The 23,658-nt window shown below is 48.7% G+C and overlaps 1 protein-coding gene and 1 pseudogene across 1 annotated transcript in view; one reads left to right on the plus strand and one right to left on the minus strand.

Annotated features, from left to right (window-relative positions):
* Nmnat2 (nicotinamide nucleotide adenylyltransferase 2) overlaps positions 1-23,658 on the plus strand; it is a 139,205-nt gene that overhangs the window by 113,876 nt on the left and 1,671 nt on the right. Inside the window, exons 5-8 of the mRNA XM_076831706.2 lie at positions 2,280-2,409; positions 3,815-3,895; positions 5,291-5,335; positions 9,363-9,439. Coding sequence (XP_076687821.1) covers positions 2,280-2,409; positions 3,815-3,895; positions 5,291-5,335; positions 9,363-9,439 — 333 coding nt within the window. The remainder of the gene's footprint in view (positions 1-2,279; positions 2,410-3,814; positions 3,896-5,290; positions 5,336-9,362; positions 9,440-23,658) is intronic.
* On the minus strand, positions 18,800-23,347 carry LOC143379504 (40S ribosomal protein S3a-like; annotated as a pseudogene).

The raw sequence follows: 23,658 nt of genomic DNA on the forward strand, positions 1-23,658 counted from the left end.
GCATCCGGAAGTTCCTCAGGTGCACGTCCATGTTTAGGCCCTGGGATCTGGAAGTTCCTCAGGTGCACGTCCATGTTTAGGCCCCCAGGTCCGGAAGTTCCTCAGGTGCATGTCCATTTTTAGGCCCCCAGATCCTGATATTCTTCAGGTGCACATCCATCTTTGGGCCCTCAGATCCGGAAGTGCCTCAGGCGTCCATGTTTAGGCCCCAGGATCTGGAATGCCTCAGGCATCCATGTTTAGGCCTCCAGATCCGGAAGATCCTGAGTTGCACGTTCATCTTTGGGCCCTCGGATCCGGAAGTTCCACAGTCCTCCATGTTTAGGTCATAGCATCTGGAAGTTCCTCAGGCACACGTCCATGTTTAGGCCCCCGGATCCGGAAGTTCCTCAGGTACACGTCCATCTTTGGGCCCTCGGATCTGGAAGTGCCTCAGGCGTCCATGTTTAAGCCGCAGCATCCCCCTTGCAGGCATTTCTGAGTGCTGGTCATAGTTGTGGCCATTAAGCCTGGCTGCTGTTTTGTTGTCCAAATGACCGGGCTTCCTGGACACTTCCTCTTTTACTCTTGCCCAAAGCATGAGTCTGGACCAGAGAAACTCAGCCAGAAGCCCCAGCTGCTTCTGGCTGATGGGCAGAGGCTGGCTGACCATTTAGGTCACAGATGGTCCCCTGCCTTGGAGCAGAAGCTCGGAGCCGCTTCCCAATCCCCCTGAGCCTTCCCAGTTGTGGTGTGAGGCCAGTGCTCCTGGCATGGAGAAGAGATGTGCCAGAGAGACAGGCACCCGGGGCTGTTTGGAGAGGTCTCTGAGCCACTGGGAGTTGACCAGGGCGAGGGCAGGACATACCCTCAGCCATTCTCTTCTCGGGGAGAGAACAGTTCAGTGGGGTTTGTCCAGCAAGAGGGAGAAATTCCTCAGCTAGTTAATAACCAGACCCGTTGTTAAATGAGAAAATGTGCCACTTTCTTTTCTGGTGGTAAAAGAATAACAAAAGGAGGCAGACCACGCCTCCTACTCCATCAGCACAGCTGGGCAGAGAAACCCACAAAGCAGACTGAGAAGATCTGAGTCCACAGCCCCAGGTGGCTCCCAGATGTGGCTGCATGCTGCTGTGACCTTTGCCCATGAGGAGCATGACAAAAGTGACAGGTTCCCCCACAAGACACAGGATGCTTTTCCAGGGCCCAGAAGGACTTGCGAGCCATTCTGCCTGCAGGGTGGCTGTGGGAGAGGTGCTCAGACGATCATCCCAGCCCTGGAACTTGGGGATCCTTTAACACTGCAGGACTCTGATCCAGAAAGGGTGATGGGCGGGAGTGGGTGGTGGGCACCATGGCTCTCCAGATGCTGCCTTCAGGGGAGGGATCCTGAGTAAGCAGTGGCCCCTGTGAAGCTAAGGGACTGAATACTGGTCCTTTGTTTCTGCTGCACCATAGCTGGTCTCCCACTCACTCTGGGCGAGGGAGGGTTGCTTCTGGGTCAGCTGTGAAGGATGCTGTGTGATCAGCTCTACGTTTTCTGCAGCCCTGGGGAAAGCAGCAGGCCTGATAGCACAGGATAATGAAGAATACACATCGAATTTCCGCCTGGCTCTGGAATGTGTGTTCACGCCGCTGAACAGGCCAGAGAGGGCTCAGAACCCACCCACTTGCTTCCTGCAACACGAACGCAGCCCATTCTGCCTGGCGCTGCTCTCTTGCTTGGCTGTGTTATTGACATCTCTGGCCCGAGGAGGCTGCAGGTGGCGATAGTACCTCGTGTTTGCATGACCTTTCCCAAGCTCTCGGAGCCCTTTTGCAGACATGATCTCATCTGAGCCCCATGAAGCAGGCAGGGAGGGCCGATAGTCAGGAGACACAGAAGGTTGTCCACACTCACAAAGTTTCTGCCATCTGTCAAGCACTCCATAGGCACAACGCATGTGCTCAGTAATCCTGCCACAGTCAAAAAGGCAGGTAAATTGATAGACTTGAGTTGAGACTCAGGACAGATGAAGTAACTGTCCAACGTCATGTAGCTCAAGGGAGGCAGAGCCCAGATTTGAATCCATGTTTGTATAGTGACACATCCCATGCTTTTCCCTCTGAGCAGACCTGTCACCTGACAGCCTAGTGACCACACGGTGCAGTTGGATCTAGAACCAATCTAGAGCCCAGGGCTCTCCCTCAGCTCTGCGTACTGTGATGGACAAACTGATGACCATTTGGAGATAACCGGGAAACGCTTTTCAAAGTCACTTAGCTATTGTCACAGACCCAGTCCTTCTCCTTCTCCCTAGAGGGTGACCGGTTGCATCCTCTCCAATGTCAACACACCTTCCATGACACCTGTGATCGGACAGCCCCAACATGAAACCCCCCAGCCCATTTACCAGAACAACAACAACGTGCCCGCCAAGCCCACTGCAGGTAGGAGAATGTTGGTACAGTTCATTTCAATCTTCAGAATCACTTAGAGGGCGCGCTAAAGCACTCACGGCTGGGCCAGACCCAGAATTTGATTCAGTAGGCCTGGGAGAGGGAGGAGGATTTGTATTTTTAATAAGATAATGCTGATGCTACTGGTCCATGAACTGTGCTTTCAGAACTGTTAATAGAGAGCATCACCATTAGAGAGAGAGAGAGAGAGAGAGAGAGAAATGATGGTGTGCATTCCTCTTGTGCATTTAAATAGAATTATATTAACTAGAAATTAAATATACAAAGGGGAGCATTTTTCTCTGCCTCTGCCAGGGAGGTCGAGGGTCTTGCACAAGGTCACACGGTGAGGAAGTGGCAGGGACAAGATCCATATCCAGGCACTTTTAGTCACCTCATTAGACAGAGAACAAAGGCCACCAGCACTTACTCACCACCAAATACTGTGTGTCTGAACAGTGCTGAGCTTTCTATATGTTCTGATTTACCGCAGTGATTCTACCCACAGGTGCTATGTTCTCATTCACTAATACAAAACGGAGACTCACAGTACAGGTTGCTGATTGCCTAAGGTCGAAGGGCTAGAGTTCATACTAAGTACTGTCAGGCTCCAAGGTACACACCACACTCAAATTATTCTTCTAGGCAATTCCAAGAGTCAGATGCTATGGCTTTTCAAGCCTAGGGATCATAAGCTATCATATTTTGGTCTATCATAAACTGGGTAATTTGCAAAGAGTCAGATTCTCAGTTTGCATACAGCTACTTGTGGGGGCTCAGAAAAAAATTCTGGACTGGAGCCCAGAGAGATAATTGAATACCAGATCTCTCTCAGCCAGATGAGATTTGGGTGTTACTTACTGTCCAGTGGACAGAGCCTGTCCTAAGGATAGACTCACGACAAACCCAGCGAGGAAATGCTCATGATATAAAAATGAGAAAAGCCAATAGCATAAATACCCTTTAAACAAAGCATCCGTCCACTTATGTCGAGACACCTGCAAACATACATTTTTAAAATGGAGGGAAATCCTCACTACACCAATAGGTTAGTAATGATTATCTCTTGAGGTGGGATTAGGGCTGTTTTTTGTTTCCCTCTTTATATATTTTCCTCTTCTAAGTTTTCCAAGTTTTCAAAACTATAATGACCATGACTAGGAAATAGATTCCAGTCTGTGGCTCACAATGCTTAGGCGTTGTGTTCACCTTGGACTGTGAACCAGAAGATGGAACTTTTGTTGTGATCTTTCTGTTCTTTCTCTCCACCCTCCTCCTGCCTTCCGCTCCCAGCCCCACCCCCTCCAGTGCACCCCTCCTGTTGACAGTGGGCCCCAAGTGTAAGTTGTGAGTGGTTCTCTCCCCCTGTCCCTGTCTGTCTTGCTCTCTCCCATAGCCAAGATCTTGGGGAAGGTGGGAGAAAGCCTCAGCCGGATCTGCTGTGTCCGCCCACCCGTGGAGCGCTTCACCTTCGTAGGTAAGGAAGCCATGGTCTTCCTTTCCCGTTCTGTTTCCTCTCTCTCCTCCCTTCGGCCATCAGCAAATACCCACAGGCACCTACGCTATGATCTGAATGTCTGTGTCCCTCTAAAATAGATAACACTGAAATTCTAACCCCCAAGGTGACAGTTTTAGGCAGAGGGGCCTTTGGAAGGTGACGAGGTCACAAGTGGAGCCCTCATGGGTGGGATTTCTGCCCTTACAAAAGAGGCTCCATCGTGAGGACACGGTGAGGGGTGCTCTTCGTGAACCAAGAAACACGTCCTCACCGGTCACCCCATCTGCCAGCACCTTGATCTTGGACTCCCCAGCCTCCAGAACGGTGACAAATACATTTCTGTTGTTCGAAGCCACCCAGTTGATGGCATTTTGTCATAGCAGCCTGAATAGACCAAGACAACTTATGGTCGGGTGACCATTTATAGAGCAAGGGTTGGAAGAGGTGAGCAGGACTATTCCAGGCTCACGGCGCCAATCTGTGATGGGATCCCAAAAGGCATGGCCCCCTGGTCCTGCTGCCTGGGCGGCTTTCATGGCCTTTGCCCTCCTCCAGGCTGTGCTCATTCCTTATCCCACACCCCACAGAATGTGTCTGTACACCTAAAGGGTTTTGATGAAGAAACTGTCCACAGGTCAGCATCTGCCCCTGGCTGGCAGTGCCTGTCCTACCAAGAGGCATGAGCCTTTCCCTTCAGCTCTGTCTTTTGCCTGTTCCCCAAAAGCTCCTCAGGGAGGAGAGTATCAGAGACCCTGGGGCTTTCTTCTTAAAAACCCCCAATTTAACTGCAGACCCTAAGCCCCGGACTTTGTTCCCTTTATTCTTTGGAGCTGACTTCCCCCATTTCTGAGGTTTCCAGTTTCAGGCATGATGAAAAAGAACTCAAGGATGATGGAGGAGGCGGGAGGCATGGGTGAGATAGCGCCACGCCAGAGGCTCTGCTTTCACATCTTGCTGGGTGCTGTCACTACGCTCTGCCACACAAAAATGTCAATGTCCCCAAGTTTCCTGGGTCTTTAAACCAGGTAGCCCTTAAGGAGAGAGGGCAGCCTCCTGTGACTCCAAAGCTGTCCCCCTGAGTTTTGAGGCTATTGGTTTGGGGAGCCTCCGTAAGACACTGCGTGTGCGCGGGCACCTTCTCATCAATGGTTCCCCAGGAAGCGGTCTCACTCTGAAAATCCCAGAAATATGAAATTCTGCCCCGGGAATGGAAGGACATGCTCCCTGTCCATTGTGGGCCAGCCTGGGCTCCACTCACGCTCCTCAGATGCCCCTGTGTAAGGAGGCATGGTCCCCCCATCCCATCCCTGATGCTCCTATCCAAGAGGGTCTCCCTCCCTGATGTCTCTGTGCCCCTTTTTCTTTCCTCCTCAGATGAGAACGCCAATCTGGGCACCGTGATGCGGTACGAGGAGATAGGTGAGTGGGGGGTGCAAAAATGGGGCACTGGGGCCACCTGCATCCACGAGTGGCACCATGGGGAGGACAGAGACTTGCAGTGTTTGCAGCAGGATCTGTTCTCAAAAGAGTGCTCTTTCCCAGGCTGAGATCCCATTCTTACTTAGCTTCTGTTCAACATCTCCTGCCCAGACTCAGGCCAGTTCCACTGGATCAAGTGGCAGTTTTCCTTCAGAGCCTCCCCAGCCTCATCTAAAAGAAAGAGAGTTGAGCTTCAGTACCAGCGGAACTGGTACCACAGACACCGCACACAATCAGGGCCCAAGAGTCACTGCCTTCCATATCAGAGGTTTTTAGTACTTGAAAGCAGAGAAGGGGCGGGGGTGGCAATCACCTCTGCAGCCTCCCTGCAGCCCTGGGCTGGGCTAAGACATCCCCGCTGTCTCTGTGAGACCCTGTGCCCAACCCAAAGCCAGAGCAGGCAGAGGGCAGTTGCACAGAGCTGCCAGGATGAGAAGGAACCTGTAAGTCGGAAAGCCATTCAGCAAACTGAAATCTCTCCAGTGTTCCACGGTGGGAGACACAGTGAGGGACCAAGTGCCTGAGCTGGGGAAGGGGGCCGTCAGTGGAGCTGGAGCTGGTAGAGGTCTCGGGTGACAGGCAGGGACAGTGACAACAGGGATGCCTGGATCTCTGGGATGAGAGGACACTGGGTGTCCAACAAACACATTCAGGCTTAAACTTCTAGCTGCAAAGATTCTTTAGACATCTTCTGCTGCTACTCTGCTCTCTCAGGGCCTAAGTGACAGCTCCTACTATGGTCCTGAAGCCTGGGGATGTACCTGAGATCCTCCAGGATCTCCTAAGAGGGCCAGGAGTTGTGACACCATTTCAAGGTGCTTCTCTGGGTCTTGCTCTCTGATCAGATACACACTGGTGTGTCTGAGTTGGCTCATATTGGTTTGCTTGAACCATGTGAAAATTTTAAGGAATTTTGCAAAACAATTATTAAACAGTATCGTTACGAAAAAATTAAGTTATAATAACTTATGGTTAAATAAATTGTATTAAAAACAAAGATAACGAATATTCCTCACTTCCTAATTATTTTACTATGTTTTAATATCTTTTACTCATCAATACATCACAGTCTCAGGCTGCAGGAAGGAGCACCTGGCTTCCTTGGGTGCTCCCCTAAACAAGCAGGGGAGCTTGGCTCTGGGTTTGAGAGCTCCAGAGCACCCCAAGGCAGAGATGGGAGTGAAGATGTTCTACCTCCCTGCGGCACCCAGGCTCTGTATTGGGCCATCCTGCCTAGCTCAGGGAGATGCCCCTCCCCTGCAGAGGGCACCATGGCTGTGGGTGCGTGCGTACACAGTGCCCTGCCGTTGCCCTGTGCCTTCACTTACATTAGCTCACAGTAGCCCTGTGAAAGGCAGAGGTCGCCAGGCCCAAGTGCACACTCTTCTCACCCCCAGCCGCATGGTGAGCCTGTAATCACTGCCTGTAGATGGAGCTGGAGATGGGTCCTTAACGCTCTGGCCACCCACCTTAGCATACCCTCTGCTCCCTGAGAGAGAAGGGGTCTGCCAGTATCTGACAGGAAGGCTGTGGGGGATGAAGAACTCTTAGGTTCTGAGAAAGGAGAGCTGTGTCCACTACTGTCAGATGGACTCAAGGTGTGGCCCAGGTAGCCATTGCTTTGGGGTGCCCTGAGAGCCAGGATGGGCCACAGGGCCTGGTCTGCACATAGCTGGGATTCCTGGGCAGGGAGGGTGGAGGGAGAGGTCTCATCCTGGCTCCTGGTCCTGGATCAGGGTGAACTGGGGAAGGAGGCAGGGTTCAGCAGAGGAAGAAGGGAGCCATCCTGCCTCCAGCCCTGGGACTCACAAGGCCCCTCTTTTAAAATCCTCTTGCATACTTCACAAGGAAAAGTCATCTTCCGGCTCCTTCAGCATCTGTGATCCCATTTCCACATTCCTAACAGCAGGCTGCTCCTCCAGGGTTGCCCCAGGCCAGGGGCTCCTGGGCAGGAAACTGGAAGATCTTCCGATAAACCGGGAGAAATCACTGCTGCCCTCCAGTGGTTTCACATGGTACTTCAAGCCCTGCCAGGGCTGCCTGTAGGTGACCTGCCAGAAAAGGCAAAGACCTCACTCTAACTATTTGGTGCTTTGACTCATGAAAATATCACACATTATACTTGGGTGAGAAAGTGAGTCCCTGTCTTGGGAATAGGAAGATTCATTTTCATGGCTGTGAGCAGGATTTTCAACCTTGGCACTACTGATGTTTGAGAAAGACAATTCTGTGTTGCAGGAGCTGTCCTGGGCACTGTAGGGTATTCAGCAGTGTCCCAGGTCTTTATCCACTACATGAGAGGAGCAAACTCCTCTCCTTCCAAGTCTTGACCACCAAAGATGTTTCCAGACACTGCCAAATTGCTCTTGGCAATTGTAAAATTGCCCCCAGCTAAGAAGCACTGGTGTAGGGAAAGCCAAGACCCAGTGCATCCTCTGGATGTGGCCACTGAACTGAACCATCAGGCAGCCAGAGTTTCAGAGACTCTGGTTTTCAACAGAGAACTGACTTGGAACTCTGAATGGCTCCAGGGAACAGCAGATTCCAGGGATGCACCCATCTGGCTCTTCTCCGCCATACCAAGCCTGGTCACCTCCACAGTGTGGGAAGATGGGCCAGCAAGTCCATGTGATGACATGGACGGGGAGATGCCACCAACTGGGCAAGCATTTCCCCAGGGGCCCAATACTGCAAGAGCGGAAGTACAATAGATAGGCACCAAGGCAGGTGGGGGAAGCTCCAGGCAGCCTGCGTGGCCTCTGCGTCAGCTCGTTGTTGGCTCATTCACTCGCCAAGTCTGAGCGCCTACTGCGTGCCAGTCACTCTATCAGGAAATATAAAAAATAAATTAAGGTTCCTGCACATAAACTGTTCATTAGATTGCAGTACACAGGGAAAATGCAGGAATACTGAGGAGTTAAGATTCTAGCCCTCAGTGAGGTCCACAGAATGCGCAGACCCTGGGACAGTGAGATGTGATGCTGGCACCATCTGTTGTCAGCCAAGCAGCCTTCCACCTGCCTCGGAACCATCTGGACACCTGTCCGCAGCAATGGAAAGTCCTTAGCTAGCTGTGGGGTCTAAGGAAGGCAGAGCCCTCAGCAGGAGAGCTCATTAGACAAGAGGCCTACAGCCTTGGCTTTTTTTTTTTTTTTTAATACTTCAGGATTGAACCCAGGGGCACTTAACCACTGAGTCACATCCCCATGAGATGGGGTCTTGCTAAGTTGCTTAGGGCCTTGCTAAGTTGCTGAGGCTAGCTTGGAACTTGAGATCCTCCTGCCTCAGCCTCCTGAGTCACTGGGGTTCCAAGAGTGCACCACCTCAAGCAGCAAGCTTGGCCTCTTGACATGAGAGTCTGGGCTGCCTGGGACCCATGAGCAGATACCATCCTGAGCCACATCCTGGGCAGAGGGCTTTCCCCCACGGTGTTACAAGATTCCCTGGATTCTTTTTTCCCCATGGCTCACTTTACTGCCTGTTTAAAAATGACAGTGGGTCTCACTGGGAGAATTCAGAGTGTGCTTAATGAGGGAAGGAAAACAACTGAGAAGCAGGAAGTCGGGGTGCTGGGAAGAGCCTGGGGAGGGGAGGGGAGGGGGCCTCAGCCTCACTGTCTCCAGCCTGTTGCTGGCCCAGTCTCTGCTAGGTCTCTTGGGGTGACCAGTCATTCTGGTTTAGCCCAGGAAGACCTGTGCTCTGGGTAGGTAGGGGGAGTGGGCCACCCTTGTGCTCCACTCTCCCCATGTGAGTAATTTTCTTAGGAGACAAGGATGATCTGTCAATGAGCCCCAGCAGGAGGGAGGTTCCTGCACTGCTATACCCTGGTGCCTGGCTGCTGGGAGCCCTGGGCTGTGCAGCCCTCAGGGCCAGAGTGCGGGACGTCTGGGTTCATGAAGGAGGAAGGCGAAGCGGAGTACTCCCAGGCCTTCTCTTACTCCCTCTGCCAACTTTGCTCCCTCCTCAGAGCTGCGGATCTTGCTGCTGTGTGGCAGTGACCTGCTGGAGTCCTTCTGCATCCCAGGACTCTGGAACGAGGCAGATGTGAGTAGCAGGTTCTGGGGCCCCACCTACCTGGGATGGGGAGGAGACACTTGACTTTGCCTCCCCTGAGCTCCCAAGAGGGCGATCTGTGCACATCCCTATGGAAGAAAATTCTCACCCACCCCATGCTAAGCTGCTGCTCCGGGTTGTTCCCATGAAACGCCTGGGGAAAAACATGGTGTTCAGAACACCATGCTCCAAGTGGTGCTTAGGGTGTGTGTAAGGGGGGTGGGAAAGGAAGGATCAAAAAAAACCTTTGCCCTTTGGAGATTGTAGTGTGTGTTTTATTTTCCTTTGATTCCCTCTGAAGAGGTCGTAAAATGCACCCCCTAGAATACCACTGATGAAAGAAAAGGGGTCAAGAGGGAAGATGATAATGGTAAAAGGTCAGGAGGATCCTCTGGCTATTGACTTGGAAAGAAGCAGTTAAACTTACCCCACTTAGAAGCTCTTGTTGAGATAGTCTAACACCAGCCTGATTCATAAATTCCTCCCTTCTCACATGTACTCCTTTTTTCTTTCTCTTTAATTTGTCTGGTAGCCTGAGCCCATGCCAGCTCCAACCTCCAGCCCCAAGCAAATGGAATTACCAGGGCGGCAATTCCAGACCTAGTGTTTTTTCAAATGAACTCGCTGTGCTGTGTAAATCCTCCAGCTCCTCTGGTGAGGGAACCCATGAGGCCCCCATGGCCCACAGCTCATATGCCAATCACAGAAATGATGAGTTTTGCAGGAAAGGTTAATTAACGAGATAGCCATATCTGAGGAGCAGGAGCCCTAGGTCTGAAAGAGTGTAGGGTATTTACAGGATAAAGAAGCAGGGTGGTGTGAGGCATGGTGACATCTTGGCCCTGTGGTGTCAAAAGGTCACCCACTGGACATCCATGCAAGCCCAAGGGGAGGGTCGGAGGGTTCAGATGGCTGGCGCTACCTACGAAAGCCATGTAGACAACCATTTCTACATCAGAGGTGTCATTCATAGCAAAGCTATTAGGAGTGAACTGTTTAGCCTAGGATCTCTGAAACTGGTGGTAGATGTCAGTAACTAAAACAAGTGGAGCTGGGGGGCTCATTCGGGGGTTCCCTAGTGTTACCGCTGTTGGCCGGTGACGAGTCCTTGCTTCCCCGATGTTGAAGAATAACACCAGAAAAGCACGCCGAGGCAAGGTCAGAGTAGAAATTAGAAGTTTATTAAAGGACAGCAGAAAAGACTTCTCCCGGAGGAAGAAGGGGACCCAAGAGGTGGAATCCAGTTGGTGGGCAAATGTGTTCCCCTTTTTATGGGTTTGGTGATGGAATGCAAGGGGGAAGGGTTAGGACACAGGTGGGCCAAACGGGCAGGAAGGACTTAATTATCACTTTTTGGGATGGGCTTATCACTTCTCTGGGATGGACTATCTCCAAATCTGTTGGGGGCTGTTTCCTGGGCTCCATTAACATTTCATGAGTTGTCTTGAGTTTCCCGGAATCATTGTCAGCATGGCCTCCATTTTAGATTTCACTCGATATTAGACTCGATTTACCTAACTACACTGACTACCTAATTTTAAATCTGGCTTCACTAGGAATCACCCAGAACCTCGGTTATTTTTTATATCTGTTAAATCTATGGAATGTTATTGACAGCATTTTGAAATTTTAAAGATATATGGGCTGGGGCTGGGGCTGGGGCTCAGCACTAGAGCGCTCGCCTAGCACATGTGAGGCCCTGGGTTCCATCCTCAGCACCACATAAAAAATAAAAAAAATAAAGGTATTGTGTCCAACTACAACTAAAAAATAAAACATTAAAAAAATAGACAATACAATCCCTGCCCCCAAGTCTTAGGGCATGACATATACATATGAAATCTTTTCCTGTACATTTATGTATCTCTGGAGAAAGAGATATAGAGGCAACTTTCAGGATCAGACTCAGATATCAGTTCTACTCCACCACAGCTCATGACAAAATATATTCTGAGCTTCAGTTTTTCCCATCTCTAATAATAATAGGTATAATAATAGTACCTGCCTTGTATAGTTTTGGAAGTCTTAAATGACAGGGCCTTTTTAAAGTGCCCAGCCCAGCACATGTCACCTAGCTGTTCAAGTTGAAGGGCACTGATGCTAATCTACACAGCGGTGGGATAGCCAAGAGAGGCGGGAGGGTTCTAGGGAAGCCGATGAAAGTCCTTTCACCTACACCCTGGAACAATTTCCTGCAGGTGAAATTTTAAACCTCCTTTCAGTTTTGGATTAAGTGGCTTAATTAGTTTCACTTTCTCCCTACTTCCCAAGGTACTATGAAAGCAATTAGCAGACCAAGTTCTGTGCAAGGTCTCAGCAAGGTCCTGCCATGAATCAAGACAGAGCCGGGCAATGCCCATGTGGCCCCGTGCCATGGGGAGGCTGGCTCTCATGGAGGAATCAGAAGGAGGCACTGGGCAGCCTGGACTGCAGCCTGAAGGAACCCTGGAGCTATTTGCTAAGAGTGACCTGTGGGAGCCTCCATGGCAGGCGCAGGGAGGCTTCCTAGATACCAAAAATAAACTGAGCCCTTGCTGAGTGGCCCGTCTCTGCCTGCCCTCCAGTTAGATTGCTGCTGATGTGGTTCTCTTACTTGCCTCTGTAGCGGTGGGTGCTCTTGGTGTTGATGGAGCCCAGATTCGAGGACCAGGAGTAAGAGCCCGGGTCTCTCCTCTTCTGGTCAGTCCCCGGTGCTGAGACCAGGGTTGAGCCGTTAATATGGAAAATCAGAGAAACCAATAGCTGTTGATTTTCTAGGAATGTGACAGTGAAGGTGGAGAGTCCTCACCTATCCCAATGTGTCCCCACTCTGTCACTTGGCCAGGTCCCAATCCCAACTTTCTTGCCTTTCTGGATTCCTAAGGAAAATCCTAGAATTTCAGCCCCTCATGGTTGCTTGTATAAAAAGGGAAGAGGTCCTCCTATCTCATTCCCAATCCCCAGTCTGAGTTGGGTGATTTTGGAGCACCCTGTGGAAGCCAGGAATGGATAAGATAATGAACCGACAACAAGGTAGGTGATCCGCTCGTCCCAGTTTTAAAACTGGAAGTCCTGGAGGTGGGGTGCAGGTCAATGTAGAGCACTAGCCTCTCCTGGGTTGATCCCCAGCACTGCAAAAACAAAACAAAGCAAAACTGAAAGTCTTACATTCCTAAAACTCCCTCAATGTTGGGCCAACTTGGATGGTTGGTCACCCTGGAGACCTAAGACATCCAGCTTGGCTACTCAGAGGACACAACTGCCCCTCTCTCTGTCCTGTCCAGGGTGGTGAGAATTCGGTGTTCTACAGCAGCAGCAACAGCAGCAGGATCAGGATCAAGCAGCCCCTCACAGTGGGCCAGGGAGGACTTTCAGCCTCTAGCAGACCTGCATCCACTCCCCACCTGCCAGCCAATTGCTCATCCCCCCCCCCCCCCCCGACTCACCCACAGCCAATCCGTGAGGTCCTTAGAATCTCATTGCATCTGAGATAGAGGGAAAAAATATCCAAGGAGCCGTTTCCTTACATAATGTGTGTGAGTGACTCTCAGCCTGCAATTGAGGTGTGCCAAAAATATCACATTCAATTCATTTAAGTCAAGTTAAAATTCCATTCCGAGTCCCTACGCTCCAGGATGGTAGAGGTTTTGTCTCGTTCATGACTGATTAGCAGGCGGGAGAGGCTCTTGTGGGACCTGAACGGGAGGACGGTCCTTCAGGCTCAGTTCACCAAGGACACCACCTCTCCCCCCGTTGTAGCCTTCGTGGCTACTTGAGGGTGATGGGGCCCCTCCCATGCCCACCTGGGGCAGGGGACTCCTGGATGAGTCCCCTGATCCCACTGATCACCAGGCCTGTTCTCATGGGGGCGTTGCCCTCCGGGGGCTGTTGGGTGGGAGACTTCTTCCAACTCCAGCCTCTTCCTGTTGTGACAAAGTTGTGGGGTGGGCAGCAAAGAATCTTCCCTGTTTCTCTCCCCACCTCAGGACACCTACTGAAATTTCTCCAGTGAATTGAAAGCCATTGACTTCAAAATATTTTTATCCTACAATTTCTCTTTCAGAGCCTCTGGCTCTCTGCTGGAAATAGGGGTAGGGCTAGGCGACCCTGTCCTTATTTGGGAAAGTTGGAGCTCAACCCTCTTCCTTTCAAGGAACTTCTTTCTAGACGCTCCAGGGTGAGCCCTGCTTACACTATGAGCGAGTTCCACCATCTGGGGCTCCCCTGGAAGTGGCCCATTTTAAAGGATCTCGATTTCTCACCATGAGATTCTCAGGAATGAGATAGGTGAGAGCTGCTTGGGATTCATTCATTCATTCCCTCCTTCACCCTTTTATCAGAACCCATGCTCTAATTGCCTGGGGCCCACATGATACCTGTTGACCATAGACCTCTGCTCAGAGACCAGGAGCCCAAAGCCCTTCATCTGCCTGGCTGGGGACAGGACAGCAGGGAGAAGAGCACAAGGCTCCGGAGCACTTTCCAGCATCTTGTGTCTTCTGCCGGATTCTCAGAAACAAGGCAGAGGAGAAGCCCCTGGTTCAAACGGGTCTGGGGGTAAACGGGAGCCCTGCATCCTCTGTAAAGAAGGCTGAAAGACAGAGGGCCTCCTTTTCACCCAGGCTGAGGACCAGCTGCAATGGCCTCTTGGATGGCAGCATTGCCAGGGCCTCCCGACCTCTCCCTGAGTCAGGTTTGCCCTCTCTGTTGCCTTGGCTTCTTGAACCAAAGCTCTCCTTCCAGAAATCTAATTTCACAAGGAAAGGGACACTCCACCCCCTCCAGGCACATTCCTTATGGCATGTCCCATTAGTCACAAGGATCCATGAGCCCACAGTGAATTCTGACCTTCGCTGACCAGTGACACGCCCTTCCCCTTACATTCCACGGGGAGAAAATTCCATACATATTCATCGAGTTTCTTTCAAGGGGAATACAAAGGAGCTCCTGTGTGGCCCTGTAATGGACATTTTTATTCTTGATTTCTGGTGGAAATCAAGACCCAGGATCAGGCTCAGATCAGGACCCAGTCCGATACGCCATCCCATCTGGGTTCTTTATTAGAGAACTAGTCCCCCACAAGAGCCCTGATCCTGGCTTCCTGCACCCTCACAAGCACCCAAGCAGGTCTCCAGGCATGGTCAGGAACTGTGGGGAATCAAGACCCAGAGCCGTGGGGTCAGCCAGGACTGATTCGTGAAGCAGGAAACGTTTATACTCCCTCCTTCCCGACATAAAACCTGCAGGGTGGGGACCTGAGGCCACCAGCTACTTTGTCCACCATATTATAATGGAAGGCAGGAAAATTAATTCTAATTTTAATATTTCTTCTTTCAATCAATCCTTCAACATACAAACATATGTTTGCCCTGGAGGCCCATGCTGTCTAAAACTACCTTTTTATTATATCTTTCCTTTATAGAGCATGAAATAAAACATGAAAAATTTATAAGAGTTCCCAAATCCAGTCAGCATTTAATAACTGTTGGCTGTCTTTCATTTATTCATTCATTTAAAAATATTTGCTGAACACCTACTATGTGACAGGTGTGACGGGTACTGTTTTAGAAATGGAGTAACAGAGAAAACAAAACAAAGTTTTTGACCATGAACTTTACTTCCTAATGGGAGACAGAGATAATAAACAGTTTGTATCTCATAGGTTATCTCATTTAAGAGCACTTTGGTGAAATGGAGTCTCTGTTCCTGTTTTAGAGATATGGAAACTGAGGTTTAAATGGATCATGACTTGTCCAAGAGCATACAGCTATAAAGTTCTCGCTGGTTGAAATAGGGTTGTCTTTATTGGCCTTACTTGGAAAGGTATGGACTTTTGAGGAACAGGCAAAAACCATTAAGTGTACCAATCACCTGTATTAGCTGGTTCCAAGGGTATTTGCATTTTAAATAAGCAAGCCTCAATATTTATCCCAAAGGAGTGAAACTCTCAAGGTGGAACATTAGGCACCAGAAATCAGCTAGTGAGGGAATTGATTTTTTCCCCTTTCTCTTTTTGCACTCCTTAAAGACATTCCACAGGTTGGTTCTAATTGGCTGCACCTTACATTTTTCCAGCCAACCCATCAGGGGCTAACTGCTTCCTACATCCATCAGCTATGGGAGAACAACCAAAGAAAATAAACAGAGGAAGAGCCTCAGGCATTAGCCACTCCACAAGAAATCCCAGGGCCCCTAGATAAATGGAGCAAAGACAAACATTCAGTGATTCAGGCTCAGATGGTTTTGATCAGACAGCCCAGCTCCCGTGGGGAGGCCTGATGGACTCTTCCACCCCAGGGATTAGGCTCCCCTCCCACTGATAAGCCCACTGCTGAATTCACAGGCTCGGGGAGGAGCCTCAGCTCCTGCCTGGGGGATTCTGGCTGTTCTCATGTGAAAGATGCAGTTGGTTTTCAGGCTTTTGAGTCTGGAAACCCCTGCCTTCCCAAACTCCCAAGCTGGCAGTGGGAATGTGGGTGATTTCCTGTGGGAAGCCCGTCGGAAGGCTCCTCCTTGCATTTGCATTGAGAGCATCCTTGAGCAAAGTAGCCCTCGCCAACCTTCCCGCCAGAGAAGTGCGAGGGCCAGAACAGCTCTGGGCTTCTCCACTGCAGTGGATGGAGGTGGATGGAGGAGCTGCTTCCAAGCTCCCCACATGCCGGCGGCTTCTGGAAGCTCTCTCTGTGCCTCCTTTCTTAATCCACTCAGAAGAATGTACTGTTGTATACTCTAGGGGGTGATGTGGAGCAGTGAACTGAGAACTCACTGTAGGGTAAGCTAGTAGAAAAAAGTAAGATCAAATAAGATGAGTACCTATTGTCAAATTGTAATATTTTTAAACCAAACAAGTTTTTCAATACAATAAAATATGCTTTTTTTTTTTTTGGTATTTTGGATTGAACCCAGGGTCATTTAACCACTAAGCCACATCCCCCCAGCCCATTTTATATTTTATGTAGAGACAGGGTCTCACAAAGTTGCTTAGGGCCTTGTTAAGTTCCTGGGTCTGGCTTTGAACTTGCAACTCTCCTGCCTCAGCCTCCCAAGTCGCTGGGATTATAGGTGTGGGCCACAGCCCCTGGCTTAAAATATGAATCTTATCAATGGATCTAGAAGAGGCATGAAGTAATGGAAAGTGTCCTTAAGGGAGATCAGAGTGAGTTCAAATTCACTTAGTAGCTGCAGCTTAGACACATCACCGCAGCTCACTGATTCTTGTTTTTTTCATCATGAAATGAGAAAGGAGACACACGTCTCAGAAGACAGAGGTTATGTTATAAGGACTAAGGGACAGTAAATGAAGCTCCTAGTATTGTATCTGGCTCATGGTTGATATTTTAATAAATGTTTCCTCCTCTCACTGGTGGACCAATGTTCATCCCTGACCATCCCTTCTCTGGAGACCACCCACAAGTGAGCCCAAGGCTCTGTATCTTGAAAAAAGAGAAGTGTTTGGGAGACAAGGCCAGGATTCTGAACCCTGATCTAAGAATGATGATCTTACCAGTTAGACTTGCCAGGGCAAGTCAATATATCTTAGATTCTCTTGAACTCTGTTTAAAACACTCAAATGGTTTCTCTCTGCAATAGGAACAAAACCCCATCTTCATTGTGATCTGGTCCTTGTTTATTTATTCTGCCTCTCTGTGCTCTAGTTTCCCCATCCCAGGGCTTTTACAGAATGGTGGCCTCACTGGGAATGCTCATCCCCAGATGGTCCCGGGGCCCAGTCCTTTCTCATTTAGGTTGCAATTTAAAGGCCCACACCTGTAATCCCAGTGGCTCAGGAGGCTGAGGCAGGAGGATCAAAGCCAGCCTCAGCAAAAACGAGGTGCTAAGCAATTCAGTGAGACCTTGTCTCTAGAAATAAAATACAACATAGGACTGGGGATGAGGCTCAGTGGTCAAGTGCCCCATAGTTCAATCCCCGCTTACCCCCCAAAAAAGGCCATTTTATTCTATATCAACATTGTACTAATATCTACCAAATGTTTTCCTTTTTTAATATATCTGTTTATTATTGCTTCCCACTCAAAGGTAAGGTGCACAAGTGAATGCCTGTGTGGTTCACCAACACCAGAACAGTGCCCAGTTCACCAATACAAATTTATCACATACTCAGTATAGATTTGCTGAATGAAAAAAATGACGGGGAACCGGAGACGACTCCATTGGAGGAGCTCAGCCCACAGGATAATCTGTCGCCTGTGCCGCCTGTGGCCCAGACTTTTGCCAGTTACCTATAATCCATTAAGCCAATACAAGATATTAGTCACCCAATGGTAGGCAATTTGCCCCATCCTTCATCACAATAGATACAACTGAAAATGACCTTTTATTTAATGTCACCCACTAGATAGTGATCTAGCCTCGAGAGGAAGTCATTTCTATCTTGCCCATCCTTGCACCCCTAGTGTCCAGGAAGGTGCCTGGCTAAGACTACAGGGAATCTGCCCACCCAAAGCATCCCTGAAGCTCAGCAGGGCAGGCCTTGGAATCCCGCCTCTTGGAGACACAATGGGAACCCCCACATTCCTCCTAAAGATTTGCTGCCTGGGCCAGTGTCCTCTCTCCCAAGGCCAAGTTGCTTCCTGCCTCAACATGTCTCATATCCTTCCTTCAGATTCCCCACATTTGGAGAAGCAGGGTCTGCCCCTCCCACTTCCTCTCCTCCCTGCCATCCCTATCTCCCCTGGGAAGCCTTTGACCAGAAAATGAAAAGATATGATCAAAGCTGTGCCTGAGCAGGAAGTGGAAGCAGGATGAATGGCACAGCCCCCCACCTCTGAGGCTGACGCAGGCCAGGGCTAGACTGAGAGGGCCATTGTGTGCAGCACAGAGAGAAGACCATGCCCTGAGCCTGCCCACCCAGGTCAGGCAGTTCGAGGGCACATGGGCCAGGAATGGGATTTGCCAGCCTGGACGGCTTTGCTGCACTGACTACTCCCTTCACCTCCCCAACCCCAAGGGCAAGACCCACAGAGAACTCTCCAGGTCTGCAGGAGGTGCTGGGGCAAGAGCTCAGTTCCAGGGACCTACACACCCTGGGATTCCTGGGGTCAGATGTCTGCCCTAACCATTCTTCAGGAGTCAGGGGATTCTTTTGCTGGAATTCCCAGAGATGCTGAGGTGCTTGTCCTTACTGGTCGCTCATTTTTACCTTATCCCCAAATCAAGCCAGAGTGTTAGTAGTAACAGCAGTTAGGTTACCGGTTGTGTGATGTACAGTAACAATCCCCCACAGGCAGGTGTGCAGCTGAAGGATTACGGATGGACTTCAAAATCCCTGGGGTGAGGTCTGGAGAGTCTGTTTTGTTGTTCATTTTATTTTTTCACAAATAAGACTTCTTGTCGGTATCAAAATTCTGAATTTCAAACAGATGCTTGGGCTGCTGGCTCATGTCCATTGGCTTGTTCAACCTCAGCTGCTGTCTCATCTCCAGGAATTTTTCCAGAACTACTACCTTCACCATGAAGCTCCATGAGTTTTCTACTTCAAACGGGGCTTCGTTAGCATTTGTACTTTTCTAACAAAGACATCATGAAGAAGATGTTGAGGACGTTAAGAGATTGGCAAGCCTTTTCTTAGTCTTTCCCAATGTTTTCTGGATTCTTTTTATTGACCCCTTCTTAGGCATTTGTCTGTACTCCTCTGGTCATGAATCCCATCATCTCCAGGATCTTCTGAACATGTAGCCCAGGCCAAAGCATAAGAGGTTTTCTGTACATGATTGTTGGCTGATTTTTCTTTTCTTTTTCTTTTTTCTTTTATCAGTCCTGGGACAGAACCCAGGGCCTCATGCATGCTAAATAAGTGCTCTACCACTGAGCTACATCCTTAGCCCAGGCTATATTTTTAAGTACTATAACAACACAGAGCTGATGAAGCAAATAACCTTCATAGTTTTGACATCAATGTTAGCTTCAATTATGGTCTGCCACTTTTTGACCATGGGGCACATTTTGTCCTCAGATTCATGCTAATGAAAATGAGTTAGGCAGCTTTTGCTATAAACACTCTCAATAATTAGCTTGAATTTTCTACATGCATCAGCATCATTCTGCAGATCAATAAGGCTCACTTCAAACACAGAACCCATGAGGCCATCAGATGCTATTTTGGTTCCTTGAATCCTTACGACTAGTGTTTTTCCAATGTTTCTTAGATTGGACATAGCGGGTGCCATCATACCAATCTTTCTTAGAAAATGGATCCAGCACTTTCTCCTTGGCTTCACTTTTGCTGCCTCCTCTAAGGCATTTGTTCTGGCCAACGACTGTGGTGCTGCTCAGAGACCCAAAAATGTGAAAATGAAACTCTCATGAGAATTTAGACCTACGGGATAGGTGCACAAGGGGTGCAAGTCTAAATAGTGTGGCCATTTGCCCAAAAGGAGGTATTTAAGTGAAGGGCTTTGAGCCAAGAAGGAGTAGAATTTGACTGATATTTTAATGTTATCAGTCTGGATGTTGGAAATAGACTTTAAAAGGCAAGAGAATAATGGGAAGACCAGAACAATTTAAGTGAGAGGCAATAGAGATGCATTAAGGTGCTATTACTGAAAACTTGATAGTTTAAAGCAATGTCTAGTTATCATCTTCTAGTTCAGAAGCCAGAAGTGTGAAATAGGTTTCAAAGAGCCAAAACTGAGTATTGGTGAGACTGCACTCCCTCCAGAGGCTCTAAGGACAATCCGTTTGACTTTCCCAGAGCTTCATTTGTGGCATTCCTTAACTCGGGCCCCTTCCTCCATCTTCAAGTACAATGGTGTAGCATCTTCAAAACTCTCTCTGCCCCATGTTCTCATTATCTTCTCCTGTGTCACATTTCTCTCTCCCTCCCTCTTACAAGGATACTTGTTATTGCCTTTAGGGACTGCCCATATGATCCAGGATAATCTCAAGATTCTTGGTTAAATCACATCCGCAAAGTCTCTTTTGCTATATAAGGTCATAGGTTCCAGAGATTAGGACCTGGGTGTCTTTGGGGGTCATTATTCAGCTACCAGAGGAGATTTGGAACTGAGTAGAAGTGAGGAATGAGCAGTTTTACATTTTGTTTCAAGATAGAGTTAATTGGATTATATTAGGGACTGAATGTAGGATGTGGGAGAAAGAGAGGAAATAAGGAAAATGCCAAGGTCTTTGCTCCGAGCAATTATAAGAAATGAAAAGGTCTCTAGGAAAAGCATTTCTTTGGGGAGAGCTGTCTATTTATTTGTGTTAGCAGATCCACAGGCTCATGGGCGTATGAAGTTTGAGATACCCCAGCCAAGTGGCATGTTGCGAAGACAGCAGCTGTCACATGAGTCTAAAGTTCAGGAAAGAAGTCTGCGCTGGAAATATTAATTTGAGAGCCTTTAGTGTGTCTCTAAAGCTTTGAAATGGAATGAAATCATTAAGGGTGTGAGTGTTGATAGAAAAAGAAAGAGGGCCAAGGACTGAGGTCTGGTGGAGTCCAGTGATTCAAGGTCAGAGGGAGGAGGAGGAATCAACACAGGGAGGCCAAAAAGGAGCTGCCAGGAAGAGGAGGAGGATGCTCAGGAGAGAGCAGTGGTGTCTGGAGGCCTGGTGAAGACAGAGGTGGGGGTGGAGCAGATCTCTAAGCCCCCGAGAGAGGTGGGCGTCAATGAAGGCACCTTTCACCCACCCCAGCACCTAGCGCCCCTGTTCCTCCAGCATGAAAATGAAGCCCATGCCCCACTGTCTGGCCAAAGGAGCAGGCTTGCAGCCCTGCAGAGAGGCTGCTAAAACCTAGGGGTCTTTTTTCATGAACCCTGTCTCCCTCACCCATCTGTGACTCCTAGGGGCAAGTGTCTGCCACCTGTTTCTAGAAACGAGAAACATCTCAGGCAGCCAGGTCTCCATCTGCTTGCCACCCACAGAGCATCCTGGCACAATTATTCATTGGGTGTCAGGTCATTAGGTCCTGAGTGGAGAGAAGTAGCTGGGCGGGTGTCACGTACAGGGCAGTTCCCCCAGGAGGACTCAATGCTTTAAACTGAAATGCTCACTTTAAATAGCCCCGTTATCACATGCACCGTTTATCAAACATCTATGCAGCTCTCAGAATCAGTAGGAAGGCAGATCCTACATCATGCAACCTACACCCCATCATCTCGAAACACCTACCTAAGCGGGCAGTTTAGGAACCTCCAGGTATGTCCTTTGGATGGATGCCCTCTCTTCTCTCCTCCCCTCTCTCCCCTCCCTCTTCTCTCTTTTCTGTCTCTTTGTCATGCCAGTTTTTCCAGAGTTTTAATTCAGTAAGTAAACCATGGACTCTCGAATCTGGTTGCACACTGCAATCACCTGGAGATTTCTAAAAAATCCTGACCCTGGGTCCAATTCTGAGAGATTCTAGTTTATTCTCTGGGGTGTGAGCTGTGCATGGGGATTTTTTAAAGTTCCTCAGATGTCTCGAATGTGCAGTCAAGTTTGAGAATCAGTTACTGCATAGTGAATCCCAGTGCAGTATTCTAATAGCAATGGCAAGAGAAGCTGAAGCCCCCTCCAACTCCCTGCCCCGGCTCTCCCTAACATTCCTGGCCTATAGGACAAAAGATCTGATGCCAATTTACCCGATCTGAATACCTCCAACAAATGCAGTGTATGGTAGGATGCTCTGTGTCTTCCCACTGGCAGAGGTGGCAGGGCTCTGGTATTCCACACCTCACTTGGAACTTCTCTCCACAGCTTCCCTCCTCGGGTACTCAAAGCCTTATTTCAGCCACATCAAAGTTGCAGTTGCAATTCTAGGTCCAGTTGTGAGCAATGGGGAAAGCCACCAAAAGTGGACGGAAAAAATCCAAGGATATGGGCACACACACACACACACCATCCCATAAATCAGTCCTACAAATGGAAATCAGTGGGTAGAAGATCTTCTAGTAGAGGAGAGTGGGTTATGATGTTCCAGAATGTCTGGTTTTGTGGTTTGAAGAATTATGGGGGGAAATCTGGGTCTCTTCCCGTCAGAGCAGATCTTGCTCAATAAGCTACACTGCCTAGAAGCAACCCATGTCCTCATCCCTCCACCATCTGGGATCCATAATTGGCAAGATCTAAACAGTAATACGCTAATCCAAGTCTGTCAAATGCCATCATGTCCAGGCTCTTTGAAAGTAAAAATTGGCACCAATTTCCAGGAAGCCTCTTGGTAATATGTTTCAAGACCTTGAAATAGGTCCAGTTCATTTCCTTTTATGCAATTATCTTATTCCTTATCCTAAGGAAATAATCAGAGATGTGATAAAAGATTTATGTATAATGATCTTCATCAAAGTGTTATGTACAATTGCAAAAAAGAATCAGAAGTAACTGTATACTTCCCACAATTTAGGGCTGGTTTCAGATATCATGGAGTGTCTTGCTGCAGCAGACAATGAAATATATAGATTGTTAATTAACACTTGTTTTCAAATAATTTTTATTCATGTGAGAAAATGCTCACAATATAATACTACATGAAAAAATGCAGATAAAATGACTCCTTTTGCATGAGAATCCCATTGTGGATATAGACACCTACCTGTAGAGAGGGAAACATTAGGCAGAAATACACTAACATGTTAACAGTAACCACCTAAATATCTCATTCCCCCCTGCTCCCGCCACCCTGGATCTTCTAAGATTGTATCGCATCCATAGTCAGAAAGACAAAATATTATTATTTTTTCAATGAAAGGAGGGGTTTATTTCTTATTAAGTGATTCTACCACAGTGATCTCAGAAGTGACCCCAGTAATAGTCATGACCATCCTGTCTCTGTATGTGTGCACACAGTGATACATTCATTCTAAGACCCCCTCTGCTTGGGCTGCCCTGGATCCCACAGCAGCTTTCAAATGGGTGGGCGAGGGGAGTGCTCTAGTCCCTCTCATGAGCCCAGCTGAGGACTGACAGCTCCTTGCTGGACATAGGGTGTCTACTGGGTGAGAAGTATATGTCATTCATGTTTTTCTGCACCATTATGAACTCAACAGGAACCTCAGGAATTGCAGAGGTCTTGTCTGGACACGCAAGTATTTATTAAGGATCTTCTGGGTGCCAGGCAATGTTCCCACTCATTCTGCTAACACTATACTGGTTGTCACTTAAAGTTGCTGACTGGTGGGGCTGAGGCGGCAAGTTGGGGATTAAAGTTTGAAGTTTTGCTTGGAAGAATAGAAGTCACTTGGTCAGGGGTTGGGTACATGGCTTTCACCGAAGTGTTATCTTTCTCTTTCTCA

The sequence above is a fragment of the Callospermophilus lateralis genome, chromosome 13, assembly GCF_048772815.1.
Source record: "Callospermophilus lateralis isolate mCalLat2 chromosome 13, mCalLat2.hap1, whole genome shotgun sequence".
In the NCBI taxonomy this organism is placed as follows: Eukaryota; Metazoa; Chordata; class Mammalia; order Rodentia; family Sciuridae; genus Callospermophilus; species Callospermophilus lateralis.